Source organism: Haliotis asinina, chromosome 7 (assembly GCF_037392515.1).
Source record: "Haliotis asinina isolate JCU_RB_2024 chromosome 7, JCU_Hal_asi_v2, whole genome shotgun sequence".
Taxonomy (NCBI): Eukaryota; Metazoa; Mollusca; class Gastropoda; order Lepetellida; family Haliotidae; genus Haliotis; species Haliotis asinina.
Window position 1 is genome coordinate 59,380,058 of NC_090286.1, and position 22,975 is coordinate 59,403,032.

The window sequence follows — 22,975 nt, forward strand, 5'->3', positions numbered from 1 at the left end:
TGGCAATCATGTCAGGCCCACTGTCATTCCACAGTCACAGATACGAAGCATTCATCGACATTATTTACTTCAGGAGTGCAATGTGGGCTTCAGTTTTCCACCTGTAAAGGACCAGGCTAAGTTTGCCTTCAGTATCCCATCCTTGTTAAAGGATATGACTTATATGTGTTCAGGTCAGGCTCACTAACTTTGTATGTCATGTACGAATCGGGAAGTCAGACTCACTAACTTTGTAGGTCATGTACGAATTGGGAAGTCAGGCTCACTAACTGTGTATGTCACTATCTCCTGATTGGGAAGATCAAATCTCATAATGTCAATCACTTCATTAAATAACAAACTGCCTCTTTATTGACTACATGCAGTTGCTTGATCCGTCAGATTCTTCTAATTGGGAATGATATAACTTCACAAAAAGAGGATGTTTTATGAAATTTATTGTCAGATTATCACATACAAAAACTAACATTAAAATCTGGAAATTTCATAAGTCAATCCCAACAGTCTTGTTAAGCCTGACACTGTCCTACAGACACAGGATATTTTACATTCAAGAGAGCTTAACATCACACAACCATGAATACTCCTCAACACACACATGTAGCACAAATAGTAATTGATGACAAAAGTATTTCCTGTGAAACATCATAGCATCCATAGACTTTCTTTTTCATTAACTGTTGCCAGAACATTTTTCAACTACTGTACACAAAATTTTGTGACAGCAAAATAAGGGTCAAGTTTTCGGCAAGCCAAGAACTGAATTAGTGGAATATGGCCATGTCTAATATTTCCTTCGAAAGAAAGGTGAAGTCTATGAAAGTACTATCATCCAAACACAGATTTTTATGGCAGGGGCATGGATAGGACAAGATACTCAAATAATCTTCAAGTGAGTGAGTATGGTTTAATGACACTAAGGGCAGTGCTCCAGCAATATCATGGCTGGGGACATCAAAAATCGGCTTCACACATAGTACTAATATGGGGAATTAAATCAAGGTCTTCAACATGAGCAGACACTTTAACCATTAGGCTACACTACCATACCAAATACTCTTCAAGACATGAACAGTTTTTGTTTTTAACTTTTCAAAACCATCAGGTTGAGCATGACTTTATTAAGCATTGTTTTCAACAATATAACTTGTCTTCATAATATTATGAATTTATGAAGAGTATGATGAGTTAAAAAGTTTAATTCAAATGAGGATAAAAGTATTGCAACAGTCAACCCAGTGGTTACCAAGCCACAGATAAAATGCATCCTGTTACTACGGACATGACAATGTGTGGATACACTGGAAACATGAATGAATGTGTCTGAATTACTGCTGTGGGTTATTAGTTGATATAAGAACATGGGCTCATGCAAATATCAGGGAAAAATGAAAAAATTTGTTTGTCATTTATTGAACATGATCGACATCAATAATATACAGTACGGCTTCATTTCAAGAGAAGGGTTCACCATTAACAGATATAACAGCTGTTACAAAATGCCCTTTACAAACATTTCAAACTGATCAACATCTAAAATTAATGGTAACATTATTTTCATCATTAAAAAAGATAAAAATTTAACAAGAATGTGACAAACATGATTCAATTGATTACAAATATAAACCATAAACAGCATCAGTAAACACATTAAGTTGTCGATAAGTTACATCATTAAAAATAAAAATCATTGTTGAAGAGTGAAAGTTAATATTGCATTCTGCTTATCAGCAACATTGAAGAACAGACAAATTGAAGTAATGACAGTATTTTCACTCTGATTATGCTTGTCTTCATCAACTCCTGTCACTTACAGGACTTTCAAGTGATAGGTAATTTTAACATTAAGGCAATACTGAAACAAAGACACCCCACACTTTATAAAACACACAAGTTGTTAAACAAATTCTCCTGAAATTAGTCATAAATTAGCTTGACATGCGTCAACTGGTATGAAATGAATTTAATTTATAGCAGTGAAGTATAAGTTATACATTATAGAACCAATACAACTAGATGGATCAATCATGGCGCATAAATACTGAATAAATACTGACCATTCCATATTGAACCAGTTACATGTGAAGTGTTGTCATACTGGAAAGTCCTCACTCATACATACCCAGTATACCATATAGCATTCTCAAGGATTTGTTCTGATACACATGCTAAAAGGGCACAACATTAATGTGTTGACTGTACTAATCACTAACAGATGCATCAGTTGAGTTCTGTAGACTGTAGTAGTTATTTTATGGTATGTGAGCCTGATGCGCACGGAAGCCCTGAAGTGATGCAGGTTTTAGGTGTATACTGCTTTGGTGGAATCCGCTAGCAAGGGTCTGGTCATGAGAACGCCAGGAAGTCATCTGGCCAGATTGGGATTACCCATTATCATAGACTTCTGTAAAACACAGTGACCTGCAGTGCTTCAGATACCTGGGCTACCATGCAGCCAGTGGTTGTATCCAGTTTGACTAGCTGTATGATTGCAGGTACCGATGGGTGAAACTCACTGATGTTCCCCCACTATACACCAGGGATTAGACAAGTGAACGGAATTAGCATATGTTTTTTACTTGTAACCATCATGACAAGAATATTCACATTCAGACTTCCTTATGTTGGCATGAATGCCCCTACCCACCCACAATTTGCAGAAGAAACATTTATACAGGTGCTTTCAAGGCATTGCCCGTGCTGGAGATTTAATGTTTGTTAATATCAATGGAACTTGTACATTTGAGCTATGTGGACAACACACTTACAATACTGTGAGGGACAATGATCAAATGAAGAAAATTATCTATTGCATGAGTCATCTATACTGACGTGAGATCATATGGGTTATTGAATGTAACCTTCAGCACAGCAGAAACATGTTTATAGTCAAGTCTCGTTAATACGACCTCCATTTATCCAACAATCGGCTTTATCCGACACTTTTGTTGGTAACAAATTGAATAAACGTAACTTAGTCTCACTTATTCAGTCTAACATCCTCGTTATTCCAACAGTTTGCTGTGCAACAGACGATGTCAGATTAAGAAGACTTGGCTGTATATATTTACTCTCCTACTGAATGGGAATCTGATATCTATAGAAAGGTTTCTGTAAGAAATATGTCCTTCAGAAACAAAAATTGTCATGAATTATTCATTTGCTACTGTGACTGCCAAACCATCTTTTCTTGGGAGTCAATAGATTTTGACGGGAGGAGAAAGTGTAAGTACTGTAAGTCAATAATAAACCTTGCAATGATCGCATATCAAAGTGAGTAAATACTGACACATCAGCAATGTTGCAGCCATTTTTGGCGATCATGTCAAAGGTAAACAGTATAAAAACAGACAGACAAGTCTCCAAACTGATTTAACAAAATTGTGTACTAAAAGCAAATGCATGTTGTATGCATTTTGGTAGAATATCCTTGAACAGGGAACTTCTAAAACTGATTTCCATGTATTCCCCATTTGAGTTATTTTGACCCCAATGACGACATGTTATTCCTGACCAGGTTTTACATATGCTTGACTCAGTTACGTTATACCCCAGATTCTGCTCTAGATCCTCCTTCAAACAATTTTACTACTCATGAATATCAACATGGTACTCTATGAAGTAAAATTCCATGACTACTATCTACAACATTGTTCAATTTGGCTTGGTGATACCTGCTGTAAGATGGTTAGAATCCCTCCAATAAAAACATTTCATTAGTTAAAGAAAGAGCTACAGGTACACAGACACCCATCTTGATAAGAAAATACCTGAGATACTAAACACTAAAGCCTGGTACACATGTAGACATTGTACCATACTTTCAGCTTCTTCATCAAAAAGTAACTATGTAAATTAACAATAACATCATTAAGAGAAATGGATTGTATGTTTAACAATGGATCACCACTAAACATGGAGATAAACTCCGCTGCATTGAAGTAATCACAGATGATATAAAATCTTCTCAAGGACCAAGCTTCGATTCACATTGAGATGCTTGCAAACATCAATATATCACATGACTGAAGGCATTCAAACAGAAAACACATTTTGATTTTAATTTTTTGTTTTGAAGACTATCCTTAATGAACTTTCTTTGTAAGAGAAATGTTATTAGAAACATTTTAAACCAGTAGCTGACAATTCAAGGTGCCAAATATTACCACAGGAATGTCTCCATAGTAACCTTATACAATTGTCAATGAAATATTAAGATACATTGCAAGAAGCTGAAATGTATTGCTTGGTCTATGATATATAAAAAGGCTGCCTAGTGTGAATGTTTATCAGACTTTGTTGTCGCGGACACGGATCCCCCAGATGCTGGTGCGTCTGATGCCAGTGGTGGGCCTGGCGATGCTGGAGAAGGGGAACTTGTTAATCTCTATATGGCGCATGCTGCGACGCACAACCTGCAGTGCATCCTCACGGAACATCCCAAACAGATCTAGTGCCAGCAGGTTGCCGATCTTGTCAAGAACACTGATGGAAAAAGGTCAAAATGAAAAGTCTTCCAAATATAAACCATACACATTAGCTATGCTTCCCAACAGGTTAATGGATCAAAATAAAAAAAATCCTTAAAGTTCAAATAGATTGCTTACCGTTTACATTACTGTGTGCACATACAATGCAATGTGGTCTGTCATTATCCCATTGTTAAAAGATTGTAATTTTCTGAATTCAGTTCATATTTTATACTTATCCTGACTCGTGCTCATTTGCTTATTTCCTCCCTTGATGCGAAGATAGTGGAACAAATCCCTTGAAGGTCCCTTCTTTTGAAATGGATGTACAATCACATTCACCCACAGGAAGCGTCCCCGTTTCCTGCCACATTGGTTACATGACCAACCCTGTTTGTCACTCTTTCCGTAATTCCATAAGCCTGACACAAGAAATGCAGAGAATCCAACATGTCTGACTGGGGCGGTAGAAAGGGCATAACATCATAAGTCAGGATAAGTTTAAAATATCAATTTTATTCAGAAAATTACATATTTTTCCTTATCCTGACTCATGCTTATTTGCTTACAGAATCTGACATACTAGCAATCGGCGGTGGGTCAGACCATGATGGATTTTGTTGGCTGCCACATGAGTACATCCAGTACTTACCCTTCCCTTTGGGGAACCGTAACAGCGGTAATTCAGGAACATGGTGATATATATCAGCTAGTATCCTGCTAGTGTCTAATACAACTGTATGTCAAGATTTCTATCAAGACAAGTTGCGACGCTTCACAAGTATCTTCATTACGAGTACCTGGTCAAAATCACTCATGCTAGTCTTTTCCAGATATGCGCATGGACTTTCAACCATTTTACTCCACAAAGTATCTTGGTCTCAACAAGTCAGGTGATAAAAAGTGAGATTTAGATGTACTAGTTTCTTCCTCCAACATGCTACCTGTACCAACTCTTTCTTCATGATGTCCTCATCATAGAGTTGCACTGCTCCTTCATGTACATGTAACTCCCTTACAAGTACAGGGTTATCATCACTCTTGATTAAAACAAGGGTGAGTGAAAACCAGCACCTTTGTGGAATCGTAAGTTGTGGTACAGCGAGTGGCCCAAACTGGTAAATGCCAGCAACGTCCTCCATGGCTGTGTACAAGTATCTTCATAATGAGTACAGGACATAATCACTCATGGATTCTCAACCATTATACTCCGCAGGGTTTCTTAGTCTCAACAAGTCACATGATAAAAGGATAAGTGAAACTCAGTGCCTATAGGGAACCGTCAGTTGTGATCCAAATTGTGAATGCCATTGATGTCCTCCAGTGTCCTGTAGGTAGTGGTTGGCAAACACCATATTTGATTTCCAAAAGCAGCCCTCCATCATGAATGTTAGCGAGCAGTTTCCACGTAGAGCGAGTGTCAACACCAAAACTCTTACCTTGTAGGGGTTGGAAGCTCACAGAGGTTCGAATCCTGCTGCTTTTAGGCCCCCAGCATAACGGCGCTCATTCATACTGAGAAAGTGTTACTGAAGATGTATTTTCAATTCTCTGAGTGGACATAATGATAAATCCTGTGTATCATGCAATAATGCCGGGATGTGGAATTGTCATACTAGTTGTTCAGGCAGTCAATTTTGGGCAACAAATTCCATTGCAGTATTTGGCTCCCAGCGCCAAACGTCGGAGTGACATTCATGTCTGGGTGCATCCCTGGAGTGGTCATCATTCTGTGAATGCTGCATCCAACGAAGATGACGAACAATGATGACATCTGTGACGATCGGCGATGCAGTCCTTGCGGCTGTAGCAGGACACGTGCATGTGTGCATTCACCAAGTCTATGAAGAGTGCATCCTCTAAACTGTGTCGAGATGATACAGCTGATGGTGATGATCTTCATGAACTGGAGCATTCACACAGTGCAATCATCTAAACTGTCAAGATGATACAGCTGATGGTGAATGGAACAGGTGATGGTGAAGATCTCCATGAACAGAAGCATTCATTCAGTGCATCTTGTCACTGCGTTGAGATGATATAGCTGATGCATCTTCTTCATCCAGAGGACCTGTTGCAGCTATTGAATTGTCACACAAGGTGACTGTAATAGTTGTCCAAATGCTGCAGTGAATGTAGATTCACAGAAGCATCCGACATGCTGAGTGTAGACTCTCTGAAGGTTGCAGTGTTGTAGATGAAGATGAAGGTCAGGTAGATGCTGCATGTTGCGATGATTCCTTGAAGGTCTGTACCTCGTCATGGATGTCTTGTTTGTCAGGAGGGACGATATTTTCGCTGAAGGACTACATAGAAGAGGTGGTCCGTTGTTTCAGTGATGATCTAGTAGTATCTAGTAGTTGAAGACCAGCCTTGGAAGATGTTGATGACTTCAGCTGTGGTTGGGATGACATCAATTCTGACAACCTCTTCTGGGATAGGGCCTAGTCTCCATATTATCCCGAAGGCAACCACTGTGGTATGTCTGGCGATTCACTATAAACCTGGATATCAGCAGTAGTTAGCACATGGCAATAAGACGCAATAAGATTCAAATTGCCAGACATGACTTGAGACAGTCTACTTAAAGGTTTTTAGCACATATTTGAATAGTAAACAAACACAAACAAAATTCTTACCAAGTTCACAGTGACAGTAGGACATAATAATAGGGATGGAGGAGAGAGTGACTAACAGGGATAGTCATGTGACCGTTGTGGCAGGAACCGAGAAGGCTTCTTGTGAGCGAGTGAGATTTTACGTCCACTTCAAAAGAAGCGAACTTCAAGGGATTTCAAGTGTTCCACTATCTTCGCATAGAGAGGAAATAAGCAAATAAGCATGAGTCAGGGTAAAGAAAGATTACGGATTCAAGGAATCAACTCCTCTTTCATATTGTCATCAGGAATGAATAAAAGGATATTCTGCTATACAGCAGTACACAGTAAACACCTATTCCTCAGTTTGCCATTAAACAAGCATGGGCTACATAGAGTTGGGACTTTGGATGTAAGTAGAGGAGAGCATTTATACTTACGGGAATGTGGTGGAGGCGATGTGATAGCATCTGCTGAGAGCCAAGTGCTCCAGCTCTGTCAGATGGTCAGCTATGTGATGGACTGATGCACAGGTGATGCTGGTGGAATCACTCAAGTCCAGCTCGTTCAGGTAGGGACATGCACGACACAACTGCAACACATCTACAGAGGGAATACAGCAATAGATACATTCATATGTACAGTGACGTGCCATAATTATGTCATAAAATGGCCGCCCGGCAGCAGTAGTAACAGGTGGGGCACAATCTACTAAAAGGCTCACAGTTAATGTAGGGGGAGTAACTCTCATTGTCTGCTTCATGTACACAAGTTAAAAGTGAATTTATCAAAATTGGAAAGAGAAAGGAAAAAGCTTGTCAAACATGTAAGGAAAATCACTCGAGATGAATTTAGCTGGTTTTTAACAGGCAGACACTGCAGATTCCGTCCAAAGGGATCAAAGCACAATTTCAAAGTTTTTAAAGAGAGTTCATGTGTAGGAAAATGAAGAGAACATGCCCAGACATGGTAGGCCCCCAGTTTTGTCAGAGAAAGGAGACACTTTTGAGAACTGTCAAAAACAACAGAAGAAGTTCGCTTGGGGATATTACAAGTATTGTTATTGAGGCATTACCCACTAAAGTAAGAGGACTGTTAAAAGACATATCCATAAGTTGAATTACAGGAAAAGATTAGTGAGGATGAAACTGACAGTAAGTGCTGTGAACAGATTAAAGAGAATGTCATATTGTAGGACACATTTTCATTTGAAAAAATCACACTGATTGGTCCAGTGATATTTAGTGGTGAAAGTAAAATTGTTCTTGGCAAAAATAAAATTTCTGTTTGGAGAATGCCTGGTCATAAGTATAGACCACATTGTGTTGGCCGCAGGTTCCCTGATTTCAGCAAAAGGGGAGGACTATCTGTGATGAAGATGGAGATGAACATCATACCATGGAGTTGATACAGTGCTCCAAATTCATGGAAATATCATCAGTAAGAAGTACAATATTGGACCAAAATCTGATTCCTGTCATTGCCAAACACTTCACAAATGGTGATTATCTTTTCCAAGATGACAATGGCCCATGGCATGAGTCTTATTTTACAAAAGATTGGAAAACAACGAATGAAATCAAATGTTTATTGTGGCATCACAATCATCAGACCTGAACAGCATAGAAAAGATCGGGTTGCTGATGAAGATTATGCTACAGAGAGTTTCTCACACCATCAGATCAAAGGAGAAACCTCTCAGCAGATTCTCAGGATTAAACAGTCATTGCCTCTGCATCATGTTCAGGCACTATACTCATCATCTTCCAATAAAAAAAACAGCTGTGAGGATAAATAAAGGTCACATCACACAGTATTATGCATCCAAAGTAGATTTTGGGGGGTAAGTAAGATTTAATATTTACTTTTCTGTGCCCCTCTATAAACTTTGTCCCTAAACATGGCAGCCATTTACTGACATAATTCTGGACATCACTGTATTATGTGGACATCTGATTATAACAGGCTGGCTATCAGTATATATCATATCATAACTGTCTACTAAATATCTACTGCTTACTGATAAATATTGTAGAAGTAACTTTGATCAAAATTAAAAGCAAAAGAAATCCACATTTTTCACTTGACAGGTGAGTCTTAATACATTTATGTATATTTTTTCTATCAAAACGGTATTCTGAACATGGTTTTGAAGCAACCTCTGAATGTTGTGTATCTGTGTTGTCAGTGGCAGTAATGTTGACAGTTCAATGAACCTAAACATATGAGCCAGCCCTCCTGGATTCTGCGGCAAATTTTTAAGAATTCCGTGGCAAATTTAAGCAAATTCTGCACCCTATTTTTCAATACTCTGCAAAACATTCTGTGGTTAAAACATTTACAAAAAACAACCAAAACATTCCACAGACCTTCCCAGTTTAATTCTCAAACACAGATATAAAGTTAAGTCGACAGTACACATCACATCCTGAGTAAGTTTGATGACAAAGCACCCACACCTTTTTCTGTTTTTGAGAATTTTTAACTTTGATGCAGACGAACAACTTCCGGTTTCACGCAAATAACAATTTTATATGTGAACTAAATCTGAAATAATTTCAATTTTCAGAATGATCGATTTTGAGAACATAATTGAAGTGTCAAATTCATACAATATTATCTGAAAGATGCCTAAAACTTACTTTATTAACAAAATATCTTTAATCATGATTATTTTTGAAAATGTCACAGTAAATATATCAAGTCGTTTTACGTGTAACGATCCTACTTTGGACATTATCTCTACTTTTAAATTTGACCCCTGAAGGTCCCAGGGGAGAATAGGCCTTTAGCAACCTATGCTTGCCATAGAAGGCAACTATGCTTGTTGTAAGAGGCGAATAACGGGATCGGGTGGTCAGGCTTGCTGACTTGGTTGACACATGTCATCAGTTCCCAATTGCGCAGTTCGATGCTCATGTTGTTAGTCACTGGATTGTCTGGTCCAGACTTGATTATTTACAGACCGCCCCCATATAGATGGAATATTGCGGAGTGCAGCGTAAAACTAAACTCACTCACTCACTTTTCATTTCGACTGTCAGTCAGTTTTCACTCAGTTTTTAATATAAGCAAATTCCACAGCAGACATGTGGCAAATTCTGCACAGATTCTGCAAGAAAATGTGTTTTCCACATTTTCTGCATCGAAAGGTAAATTCAGCGATTTATCCTGCAACAGCAGAATCACTGAATCCAGGAGGGACTGATGAGCACACCTAAACAAGTGTCCCTTACCTTCATCAGTGATGTTGTCTCTGCAACCGCTAATGTTGAGTTTGCGTACACTGTCCGGCAGACAAAGTGTGACATACATGACATTGTTACGATCCAAGGATGTCCAGGCCAGATTGATGGAGTCAAGTTTCCGACAATTTGACATGATGGGTACCAGACCATTAGCAGTGATTCCTCGACACATACACAAGTTCAGAGTGTCCAGATCCTTGTTCTCTCCAATATAGCTGAAAGTATATGTCGCTATGAAAACTTGTACTTGCTTGTAACCCAGCCTCACTGAGCTTAATCAATAAATGACAAATACAGGCATTATCTCCAGCATGGAATTTGTTTGAAAGGCTACTTGGCAGGTTGCAGAAATGATGTGGTAGCATTACATGTTAAATGTGGTGAAATTATAAAATCTGTTAATGACCACTGACAGCCATCAAACTCACCATCAGCCATGACCGTTGACTGAACGAACCGACAGGATGTCAGAGTGACTGAAAGGATTCTTGACAGCCCATTTTTCAAAAATAACTATTAACTCTATTTGTTTTCTCTCAGAACTGTTTTCTCAAACAAATGGCAGTACAAACCTGCAGATATTATCACTGAGCTCAGCATTCTCCAAGCTGATTTTCTTTAGATCAGTACACACAGAAAACAGCTGTTCCAGGGTGTCCACACCAATGGCTGCCATACTCAGGTCTAAATACTGGACTCGGTACATACTGGAGACACACAAACACAATATATACATGTGTTGCTAAAATTTAATCGTTCTCCGTTCTTTTGTATGTTGTGTACACTTGACATAAATTCAACTGAGAGGCTTTCTTAAAAAGATAAAAACAGTGGGTAAACCATAGTTTACATGAAAATGGAGGCATCCATGAACATTGTATTGTAAAACATTTCTTACAGCTATAACAGGTATATAAACACTTTGCATGGATGGTCCATGGCCTCTGAGCTAAACTGGGACTAAACTGGTGATATTTATTGTTGGCTTTTACCAAACACACCAAAAGCAGACTGACACACTGAATCAAACAATTGCACACACTGTTGGTCATAGATATAAAATTACTTAAACTTGACTTACTGGTGCTCTGCCAGTGTTATCATTCGACAGGCATTACTGACAAACATTCACTGCAAACCTCACCTTGAAGCTTTGATTTCTTTGGTTGGACCTGTGAATAATGGATTCTCAATCTGAAAAAAAGATCATTATGAAGGAGATGTTGAAGAAAGTTCATGATTCACTGTCTAGTACAATTTGTCAGGTCAGGTACCTGCATAAACTTACACTTATTTAGTTTGATTAATTCATTTTAATTCATGTACAGACAAGACACCAACAAGTTTAGCCAAGAATGACAAGAGCTATCTCACCTCTGCTTTAGCCAAGCGGAGGATGCGTACACCTCTGTTGATGACATTGCCCAGTGTTCCAGGTCCCAAGGCTTTGTTGGACAGATCTATCCGCTTCCACAGAGACTCGTCCATGCTGAGACACAACAGTTGTACAAGATCCATTTTAACTGATGTAATTTTCTGAATAAACTAGTTTATAGTATATACTTACCCCAAATCATGCTTATTTGCTTATCTCCTCCCTCTATGTGAAGATAGTGGAACACTTGACATCCCTTCTTTTGAAGCGGATGTACAATACACTCACCCACTGGAAGTCCCGTTTCCTGCCACACTGGTCACATGACCAACCCTATTTGTCACTCTTTCCATAATTCCATAAGCCCGACATGAATCAAATGTCTCTGAGCAGGGCGGTAGGGAGGGCATAACATCATGAGTCCAGATAAGTATAAAATATTAATTTTATTCAGAAAATTACATATTTTTCCACATGTATATTTGCTTACAGAATCTGACGTAATCAGCGGTGGATCAGACCACGATTGATTTTGTTGGCTACCATTTAAGTACATCCAGTACGTCCTCCCTTCAGGAACTGTAACAGCAGTAATTCCAACCTGATCTTTCATCCGTGAAACGGGTAGATCACATCCAGTCAACCTTCTCTTCTTGTCAAGTGATCATTGGCTGGAACATGATGATATATAGACCAGCCAGCAGTCTAAGTAAACTTAGCCCCAGTGTCATTCATTACATTCCTATACTGGGTCAAACAAAACCTGGTAAGAGATTGCGTCAGGTAACCTTTGAGTGACCTATGACCATCCAATCAAATGCAAGACAACTAAACAGATTTTTAATGCTCTCATTGGGCATAATGATAAATCCTGTGTATCATGCAGTCCCAAGGACTGTCAATAATGCCAGGATGTGGAATTGTCGTACTAGTTGTTCAGGCAGTTGATTTTTTGGCAGAAAATTCCATTACAGTCTCACGATGATCGGTGTCGAATCATGTACAATTGAAGTCCAAAGCATGTATTTCTGACATCTGTGCTGCTGTACATATGGCAAGTAGAAACAGCGATGTGTGTGTCAACAGTTTGAAGGATGTCTGATCTAGAGACTCGTAAGTGTCACTGGTAAGATGTTGAAGTACAACATTCAAGTCCCAAGCTGGTGCCTTAAATCTGCGTTGTCGGTCTTCCAGCTTGAACCAGTGCAGTAGGGCGAGCAAAGCCGGCCCTTTGTCAGTTTGACCCCAGATGTCCTGGTGAAGACAGATCTGAGTGCCCATAAGTAGGTCAAGCATGTAGAACCTTTACAGGTCACATGCAACCAAAACATCAAACATAATTAAAACAGTTATCACTTGTTCATGATATATAAAATGCACTGGCGATTGTGAAAAAAGCAAATAAACAAAATTATGTGCGTAAAATCACAAATCAAAAGTGCAACGTTTTGTTCTTGGGTTTACCTCCCTCGAAACGAAGTGACCATGATAACGAACCCAGTCACAGCCAGTCATGTGTAATGATGCCTTGTCATTGGCCACTGGTTCATTTGCCGATACGCTTAGCCAGCTCTTTGTTTATGACTTAAAAACCCGATAGATGCTAATTTCAAATTGCATGTGGTCAATGATTGTTGTGCATTGCATATTGTCTTTAGCAGACAGGCAGGCAGACATATAAGTGTCAATAAACTCTGCGACAGAGTCTGCTCATCACAATCAACAAGTCTTTTTCATGTAACAAGTAGATTATTTACTTGTTTGTGTACACAACCAAGAATAGACTACTGCTCACGACCTCATACTCCAGGCATGCATACTGTTTGAAACTCTGCAAACCTAATCACTGCGCATGCGTTATGAGCGCAGCACAGCATAGTTGTTGAAAGCACCTTTTCCCCAGTGCTGGAGGAAAATTAGTGAATCATTTGAACTACGAATTCGCCAGCTTTTTTCATCGCATATTTTTTATAGGTTGAATCAGTAGTCTGTTCCTCAATGTGGTACTGTGGTCATTAGAACGTTCATCTCCAGGTGGTTGACATGCAGAGTGTGTCCGTTGTCTCAACACTTTAGAGTTGTGAAGATTTCCTTCTCAGAATGTAGAACTTTTTTCAGATTTAACTCTGACTTCATCAAATCTTCCGGTAATGCAATACCATTCTATGTACGCCACACTCATTCTTGCAGGAACATTTCTATCAGTTGAATATTCATGAAGACAGTTGGTGAGGTAGTACGAACAGGCACAAGCTTCATCTGTAATGAATGTTGGTACCAGAATCGTTCTGTCTTCACACCATTAACACTGTAAGTTGTTCACTGGTCACGAGGGGGGGCATGGGTTGAGATACTCTTGATGTTTGTTTATGCTCCCTGAGCCCGAAGGATATCAAATACTGTATAAGGTCTCAAGTTGACTCCAACCGTCTCGTCAGGCGATGGAGGAGAGAGTGACAAACAGGGCTGGTCATGTGACTGGGATTTCAAGTGTTCCACTATCTTCGCATAGAGGAAGGAAATATGTCAGGATAAGGAAAAGTATACAACCACTGTATGATATTGATACTGTATACAGAATGACAGTGCAATGACAGGTCATCAGGCCCCTAACAATACACACCTAAAACTAGCTACAGATTGATGAACTTGCTTCTCTGGCTATTTTGACTAATGTAAAAGAGTGTCTCTAACTCTAAACATCAGATAATAAACAACAGCTGCTCAAACCTGCTTGAATGTAAATTATCAAATAATAACCGACAAAACACTGGATGTTTCATGAAGTGTTCAGAAATCTGATCGTGATAAACAAACATTAACCAGATTTATAGTTGAAATCATTTACAGTAACTGAACAGGGTAATACTCACACTAGCCTATTCCAGCGTGAGCAAACTCGAGCACATGATGCTAACACAAACTTAGGCAGCCACTGGAATACCTTCAAGATGGCTTCATCATACATGTTGTTAAAATGATCTGTACAAACACAAAATGTTCTCAGATTAACCATTTCAAAAACAGACCATAAGCATAACATAAGTAAAGTATGACACTAAAAAAAAAATCATTGACAGCAAGTCATAAGCAGTACATATTAGTCTTCAAATTGTTGCCAGTATGCATGTTTTTTGCAAGGTAGGATTAAAAGCCCATTCAAAGGCAAAATGTTACACATTTCTGACAATATTTTAGCTTATATTTATATTTTATATATTGAGGACATATGCACTCACTCTTCCTCTTGATTCAATAAAAGACTTATTATCCCTTACGATTTACCTGAGATCAATCATTGAAACTTCAAGGTGAACAGCTTCTAACCAGATAACACCTGCCATACATGGAATGTAAACAATTGCTCTGAACAGTGAAAACTGTTGCATGTGGTGCTGCCTGTGTTTGCCATACTGATCGCAATCATGTTGCATTATAGGATTTTCGGAAAGAATGGGAATTTGCTTGAACTAATGGTAGACCGGACGGGGGCACAAGAGTTGGTTTAATGCAACGATGAAACAGTTCCTACAAATTATTAATTTAATATTGTAATGATTTTGTACATTTTGTAAGTGTACATGATCGTTTGGAATAAAGTACATGATAGCATTCCCAACGACTGGATTGTTGGTAATTATGTAGAGAAATGTGACATTGTGCCTTTACTGAGAGGTCATAAGCTAAGTTTTGTTGAAAAACCCAACCAACCAATGAATTCTAGTGCCAACCATATCTTTTTAAACAGTATGAATGAAATAAGTTTTCAGATACCATTGTTTTACCCCTGGACCGCGGGACATCAGTCATTCTGATAGAGAAAGTCGACATGGAGGCTGCAAACTTGACTGAATAACAATTACACATTGATAAATGTGTCATCAGTGTGTACTTTACTTTTAAACACAAATGTGAAAAAAAGAGAGATGTGATTGGAATCCCAACATTTATTTACTTGGCCTCATTGTTGTGGAGTCAGTCCATATGCATGGCATATCAACACAGTCAGTGCTTCTGTTTCCTTACAACATCGCTAAACTGATTTCAGCGACCCAGTTGGCACATTTATGCAATCAGTTCTGAATCCCACATAAAGTGTCACATAAACATTCTCACCTTGTCCATCTATGTCATTGTGGTATTTAGGTCCCAGAAATCTTCGTATGCTTCTTTTAGGTGTCAACAGACTATCACAGTCATCACTACTGGGGGAGAAGTTGTCCCTCTGACAAGGCAGCAGTACTCTCGGAGCCTGGGAGAATATAATATATACTCACAATCATCACTACTCTCAATCATCACCACTCTCACTATCATCACTTCTCCCAAAATCATCACTACTTGGGAGATATTACTTCTTTGACAAGACAGCTGCATTGGAGAATATAACAGTTGCTTTGCTAGAAAATATGACCTTTGACACCAATGAATTTCACTTTTCAAGATAATTATGAGTGAAATGCAAAAAAAATAATAAAACCATGCAAAAACTATTTTCTGTGCATATTTTGGATACATAGATTCTATCTACATAATTTTAAAAAGTACCTTAAAACCGCAAAATACAGACAAACAATAAGTTTTAACATGATTCAGGATTGTAATAATAATTACTGAAGATGAAAGGGTAATGGCCAAAGGAATGATGTAACATAAGATTGTCAGCTCTTGCTGATGCAAGTTGACTGAATGGGAACAGGTCAAAATGGCCACATGACAAAATGGCCACACTGACCCTAGCCAAAATGGCCACACAAATATGTCAAAATGACATTTGTATTAGTTGATATCAAAGTGTAAAAATGACAGAAATTATATGGCACAAAACTTGGTGTCCATTATTGAGGTACTTTCCTCATTGATACTTTGAGACTGAGGTGAAAGACAAGTTCACCCTTCTCGAGAAAGGGAACCTCTACTGATGGAGTCTAGTGGATAAACCTATGTCCAAAACGTATTTCCCCTCTTCTCAAATATATGAAATGATAAATATATATCATCTAGTAAATAAACGTAATTCATTGTAGCTCGTTATTACCATACATATGCTTTGTAATGTAATGTTGTAAATACAACAGACATTACATGTATGATGTCATATTTATTAAATTTATTTTCATTTCAGTCTTCAAGAGGTCAGAGGGTGTAATGCCCACTTATCCTCTAATTGGCTCGTTAAATACTTATCAACACATGATTACATACATTGTGTAACCTTAATTAATATGTGAATCTAGAAGTGCCTCATTAACTAGGCACCATTGATCAATTAATTGTTAATCCTTGTGTCTATTGATATTGTTCTTATACTTTTCAGGACAAGTAAGCAGCCATGGAAATCCAAAGAGGACTATTGGAATGTTCAAGTTTTTGACTGGACGCAACAGCTGACTGGACAATTAGAAAATCAAGATTTTGACTAGAAGTAACTGATAAACAGTAAAAATAAACAGTGAAAAGATCCTGGTACATGAGTAAAGAACATACGTACATATATATTTGTTATTTGTATAAAATGATTTGTCTATGAGTAATAAACATCAGGTTTTGTCTGATATAACTTCTTTTCTCATTTTTACACTTTGATATCAAATAATACAAATGTCATGAGGACTGAAAAATAATAAAATAATTTATGGCCATTTTGACCTTTTTGTGTGGCTATTTTGACTTTTTGGTATGGCCATTTTGATAAGGGGTTTGTGGCCATTTTGACTTTTCTGTGGCTATTTTGACGTGTGGCCATTTTGACTAGGACCCGACGGAAGTGTAAGATAACAAGGTGAGCAAGGTGCAGAGCTGACAGCATTCATGACCTCCCAATATCTGTATCACAAGTTACCATCACTGCTCAAGATTTTTCTGTGTCTTTCAGTGTTTTCTCTAACTTTCCTGCAGAAACCCATACCAGTTATTTGACTGACTTATTTCTCTGGGCTGTTCATTACTATGTTAATCAAAAATAATTAAGCTTTTATTTCCAATATTAATAAATGGTGCACTCAACAGTTTCATTCAAAAGACAGCTTCTTTTTGAAATCTGGAACATTAATACATGACCTAAAGTTCATAAACAGAACAAAACAAGAAGCTGGTGACAATAATGGCAAGCATGCACTTCTTAATCTGTCCTACATCAAAGGTTGTAAATATTTCATTGTAAACTATATCTAAAACAGATGAGTCTGTTACCTCATGTTGATGTTATTTATGGAAGTGTATGCACAGAAGGCTGGTAACAGAGAATTAAGTTCTTATCTACGTGTTTTGGAATTTAGGAAACATTTCGAAGGTGTCTGGCAAGTGTATAATAGTTAATACTCTGTACATGTTAATATTCACTATTTCAAACCACCTTCATATATGATAGAACTGAAATGGTATACCACAGTGTATTGTTTTTAGTTCGGTACAACAAAATTTACTTTATATTCGGTTTTCGTACTGAAAGTATAATCTAACTCACCATATGCAAATTACTTTTATGATGTTGTCCCAAATATTCCATATGATTTAATTCTAAATGACATCTTCATGTAGCTAGCTTCTGACGTTTCTGTGTCGCTACTGTCAACAGCTCCCACTAATTCAATTAACCAAACCAACAGTGCCTTGCCACAAAAACATTCATCCTATTGAATTCAAAACCATTATACTAAAACAAAAACTGTGTGTACTGTGATACATACCAAACCGTGACATGGTGTACCGTTGTACCATTAATATATGAGCATTCCAAAATAATATTGGTCTTCATATTGTGAAAAGAATATACAAATAATGCTGCTCAGCCTCAGTTAAGACAATATTTCCGTGACTTTACTAATACTGCATACATGTTAAAAGCAAAGACAGGTAAGTTGTGTTAACATTACAGAAGTTAAAAATCTGAGATCATAATAAGTATTGTTTGTATGTACATACTTGTGGTACTTGTAGTGGTGTGTTTCCTTGAGCACAGCCACACACTGTTGGCGTATTTTCAGCCAGACTTGAAGCACTTTCATGGCTGCTGTCAGACAGCAACTCCACACCCATTTCCTGGTAGATCTGCTCTGTGTTGCAGTTGTCCACGGCCCATGTTGTACGCTTCCGACAGTGGATTCCACATTCCACTCGACGCTTTTTGCTGGAGAAGCACAAATAGCATGAAAGATTACACTACAGTCTTTCAATGGCATTTAGAAATGATACACACAAAGTATCTGTATAAAAAGGTCACACTCCTGAAATATAATTAATTGTTATCCATAAAGTTTTTCAATAGTGTACTTAAACTCCTAACTCAAAGATGCCAGTAGCAAAGCTCCGGATAAGCTTTTGACCATGTGAGTAAGATACCCATACTATTGAAACTAAGTGGGTATTTCCAATTTCAAGTGGGTATCTATGCTTTTAGATACACACCATCTTTTTAAAATGCAGGTGTTCTTTCAAACAAGTAGAACAGATACAAGATTTTTGATTCAATAACAAAATTAGACAAAGCCCATTCCAATAATACCAAACTATAGCTAACATAGCTTTACCCATGTATAGTCCCAAAACTTTCAAAGTAAGTTTAGCTCTACACACCTTTTTAATCATAGAATATTTGTTGTTTAATTATGGCTAAATATCAGTACAATCGCAAATGGCTAAAGGGATCTTATAAATCTTGCTGGGGTCCATGCAGGCAGCAAAGGTACTGTAACTCACCATGGTCCCTAGAATAGAATAGACCTACCTTCAGTTGTTGGCAATCCTCGGCATTTTTAACATTGTATTGTCTAAATCCTATATAGAAATACACGCTAGTTTTATTTTGTATTACTATAACTACCTTTACTGAGGTTCGTCTACAGGTTTGGGGAATTTGAGCATTTATCATGAATTTATAATCATTTTAAGTCACAAAAAGGCTGAAATACTGCCATTGTGACTATGAATTGTAACTCATTCAATCACTCACTCATTACACATGTGTGTTGTAAGAAATATTATGTGCTTTAGTCTGCATCTGTTTGGTGTAATACAAGATATCAAGATGGCTATTTAAAGGGGCACTGATGCAGAGCAATTTCCGTGGACTGGTGTAAACTTTTGTTATTGTTTTTCTCCAGTGAGTACCCAGATGATATCCCAGAATTCGTGACTGGTTCGTGACCTCTGCTGCGCAGTCCGTATGTGCAACTGATAGTTTAATTATAGACAGATCAACTGCATTACAAATGTATTATGAAAACAAATGAAACACTTTGAAGATTAATCATCTGCCAGTGGTAGAAATGGTAAAAAACTATTAGGACGGAAAAATACCGAAGCCAATGTACGTCTCTATATTTTGTCTCATAACCCTAATTAGTTTATTGTCATATTTGTATGATTTTGAAAATTAATAAAAGAACACACGGTCTGCTTATACTCAAAGTAAATTTCTAACATAACAGCAACATTTATACATTGTATAGATTGTCAATGTGGATCCTATTTCAGACACATACGCGATCAGGTGTGTGTTTTCTGCCATATCGATTCTGCTGAATGCTACAAAAAATAAATTAAAACAAAATGCAAATAATGAATGTAAAACAGACTAATTTTATAGCAACAATGTCAGGCTACTACCTTGTTCAGGAATGTATCAATATCCACGTAAAAGAAATCGTATTCCATTCATCTGCAGCTGGTAAATAATCCTGCTCTGTGTCGCGTGTCTTACACAACTGTCTAATTTGCGAAAAAGTAATACATCGTTTCACGTCTTTCGTTGGTGAAAACCTGATAAACCTCTCACTGGTCACCCAAGATAGCACACCTGGCAACTAACTGTATGATGTCCGCTATTCTAAGTAATTTAGTTAACCAATAATGAGCAATCAATCAATCAACGCAAGGGTGGTTAATTCTTTGAAGGGAGGATGTTGTTTTTACAATCGCACTTTACGACAGGGTGTAGTCATCTACACACACTACCTTTTGACAAAAGTAATTAATCAATCAGTGTATTATCGGTTAATCCTTTGATCAATGTTTGTTTTTGTAACTCAGCTGATAAACCCTCTTGCATCACTTACATGCACATATTACATAACATACAATACATTTGCCATTTCAGACCTTTATTTATAATGTTGAGTATTTACTCCAGACAGGAGAAATGCCAAATGGGAACCTTTGTTGAGTAACCTGAGTGGTGTTACTACTAATTATACCTGTTATAAATTCATTAATTGACCATCCAGAGAATGATGACAAATAACATGTGTAGGTTTACACCATCGAACGCGAGTTACAGCAAGGAAGATGTAATCTCTGTGTGGCATGCAGCCTGAAAATACTTATGGGCCGAAACTGTTTTGAGGATACCAACGGAATTTCGTTACATAAGTAATACATACAGGCAATTGCTGTGTACTTGGGTAAATAGGTGAAATAAGGGGATTTTTTACGTAAGAAAATTTTCAGATTTCTCCACCAAAGGCAAAGTCATCGTTTATTGTTTACGAATTCAAATAAATCAACTGTGTGTTTTTATTATCATAAATAATAAACCATTGTAGCTACCATAGCTACCAAACTTTACGTATGATATTTGCTATCACAGCTGAACTAACACTCAAAACTACCTATATATATAAAGCTTTGCAATCTTCCGGAGTGAAACAAATGGCTTGCTACATGCCTGTAGACATCATATTTTCATGTAACATGATTGAATGTCGAGGTTAAAAACAGAGAAATAGGATCAAATTGAGTAACTATACCATCCAAGCATCCGAAAAAAACTACACTGCTGGGATATTTTGTTACGATCAGACAAGGAATACCATGGATATTTTTATATAATGGCATATCATGGGCATCCGGCCTCCTGACTCTTTTGGGTGAAGAAATTCTGCTAATATGGACAGGAGCCCAGTTCCTTTGTCCGTCACGGTCGAAGGAGCGGGCGCTGACCAATTTGCAGTTTGGTTCAGTAATTAGACCGTTAGCGAGAAACATTATTCGCTCCGCATCAGTGCCCCTTTAATGATATAAAGACCATGTCTTCAATTTATCGGTTTTCTTCAAATCCGTATTCCCATCAAGTTGTTTCATTTCCATGCTGCAATTAGCTAATGTTAAAAGTTCATCTAAAATATAACCGATAATTGATTCCGATTGTGATACACACTACTTGCTTATTAATTCAACTAGTAGTCTTCTAATGAAGTTGGGGTGTTTTCTGCTTGTGCACAATCCACATATGGAAAGAAAAATATTGTCAGATGGTTGTAGAACAGGGAAATGCAATTTACTTTTAAAAAAAAAAGGAAAAAAGGAAAAATCAACCACTAAAATTTAAAAAATATGAACACAAAAAAATTTACTTACCAAGTAGATATGAATAAAGACTGGGTGGTAATTTAGCATTATAAAATAGAAATATGTACAGTTTAGACACAGAATTTATTTTCAAAGAATACACATTATTCTGTTCCCAAAGGATTTGCGTAAGTTGATCATTTATGACAGAAATTCTCACCTAAAAATAAAATATTATTTCAACGTTAAAAAAGAAATAAACAAAGTCATATCACAAAATGTTAAAATGTCATTTAACATTTCAGCATGAGAGAACTAACTTTGAAGAACGTGGGAGGAAACACAGATAACAAGCAATCTTAATCTGTACTGTACTTGTTGACAAAGAAGCCTGGCTCACTATAGTGATTAGCATTGATAAAGAAAAGTTGAAACAGTGTGTACTGACATAATATGGTAATTGTCAATCTAACATTTTGTCAGAAAACAAACATAATACTTTAACGGTACATATGTGTATTGATGGGCCTTTGCAAAGAATCACTGGATGCTAAGCCCATGACACAAAACGAACTTTAAATTTGCAAAATCACAAAAACGGAGAGGTTTTAGGAGCTGATTTTGCAGTTAAAAGTTTGTTTGGCTATAAAATATTGCATATACCTTGGATTTGTAAATGAATTTTCTTTAGATGACTCCAGTGTAGATTTTTTTCCAGCCTTGTTTTTACCCATCTTTGATTTTAGCGCCAAGGGTCCCCAGCATATTTTCGCGTAAAAATTTCCAAGCCACGCATGCGTATATTTGCCGGAAGTAAATGTCCTTTTCCCTGACATAGTATATTCATAACAATAGAATACATTACAAATTATATTATAAACATCTGATGGCATCTACATAAATATACCACTTTTTTCAAAGTGAACCAGTAATGGTTAAACTGTTTTGAACATAAAGTTAGAGTTCAGGTTAGATACAAGCATCAGCGCTACAACAAAA

General features: G+C 37.4%; 1 protein-coding gene across 1 annotated transcript; it reads right to left on the reverse strand.

Annotated features, from left to right (window-relative positions):
- Nucleotides 1–420: 420 nt before the first annotated feature.
- LOC137290519 (S-phase kinase-associated protein 2-like) lies at nt 421–22,768 on the reverse strand. Its single transcript, XM_067821522.1, has 10 exons — nt 22,640–22,768; nt 18,614–18,818; nt 15,806–15,941; nt 14,563–14,671; nt 11,689–11,803; nt 11,459–11,508; nt 10,887–11,021; nt 10,303–10,529; nt 7,507–7,669; nt 421–4,485 (listed from the first exon to the last, which is right to left on the reverse strand). The coding sequence occupies exons 1-10, from the start codon at nt 22,708–22,710 to the stop codon at nt 4,290–4,292; spliced, it is 1,407 nt and encodes a 468-aa protein (XP_067677623.1). The 5' UTR covers nt 22,711–22,768; the 3' UTR covers nt 421–4,289.
- Between the last annotated feature and the right edge of the window lie 207 nt (nt 22,769–22,975).

Coding starts and splice junctions, on each gene's coding strand:
- LOC137290519 (XM_067821522.1), bottom strand. CDS start 22,710: ATGGGTAAAAACAAGGCTGGAAAAAAATCTACACTGGAGTCATCTAAA. Junction 10,530..10,886: donor CTCAGTGATAATATCTGCAG/GTTTGTACTGCC, acceptor ATATACTTTCAG/CTATATTGGAGAGAACAAGG. Junction 4,486..7,506: donor ATCGCCTCCACCACATTCCC/GTAAGTATAAAT, acceptor TTTTTCCATCAG/TGTTCTTGACAAGATCGGCA.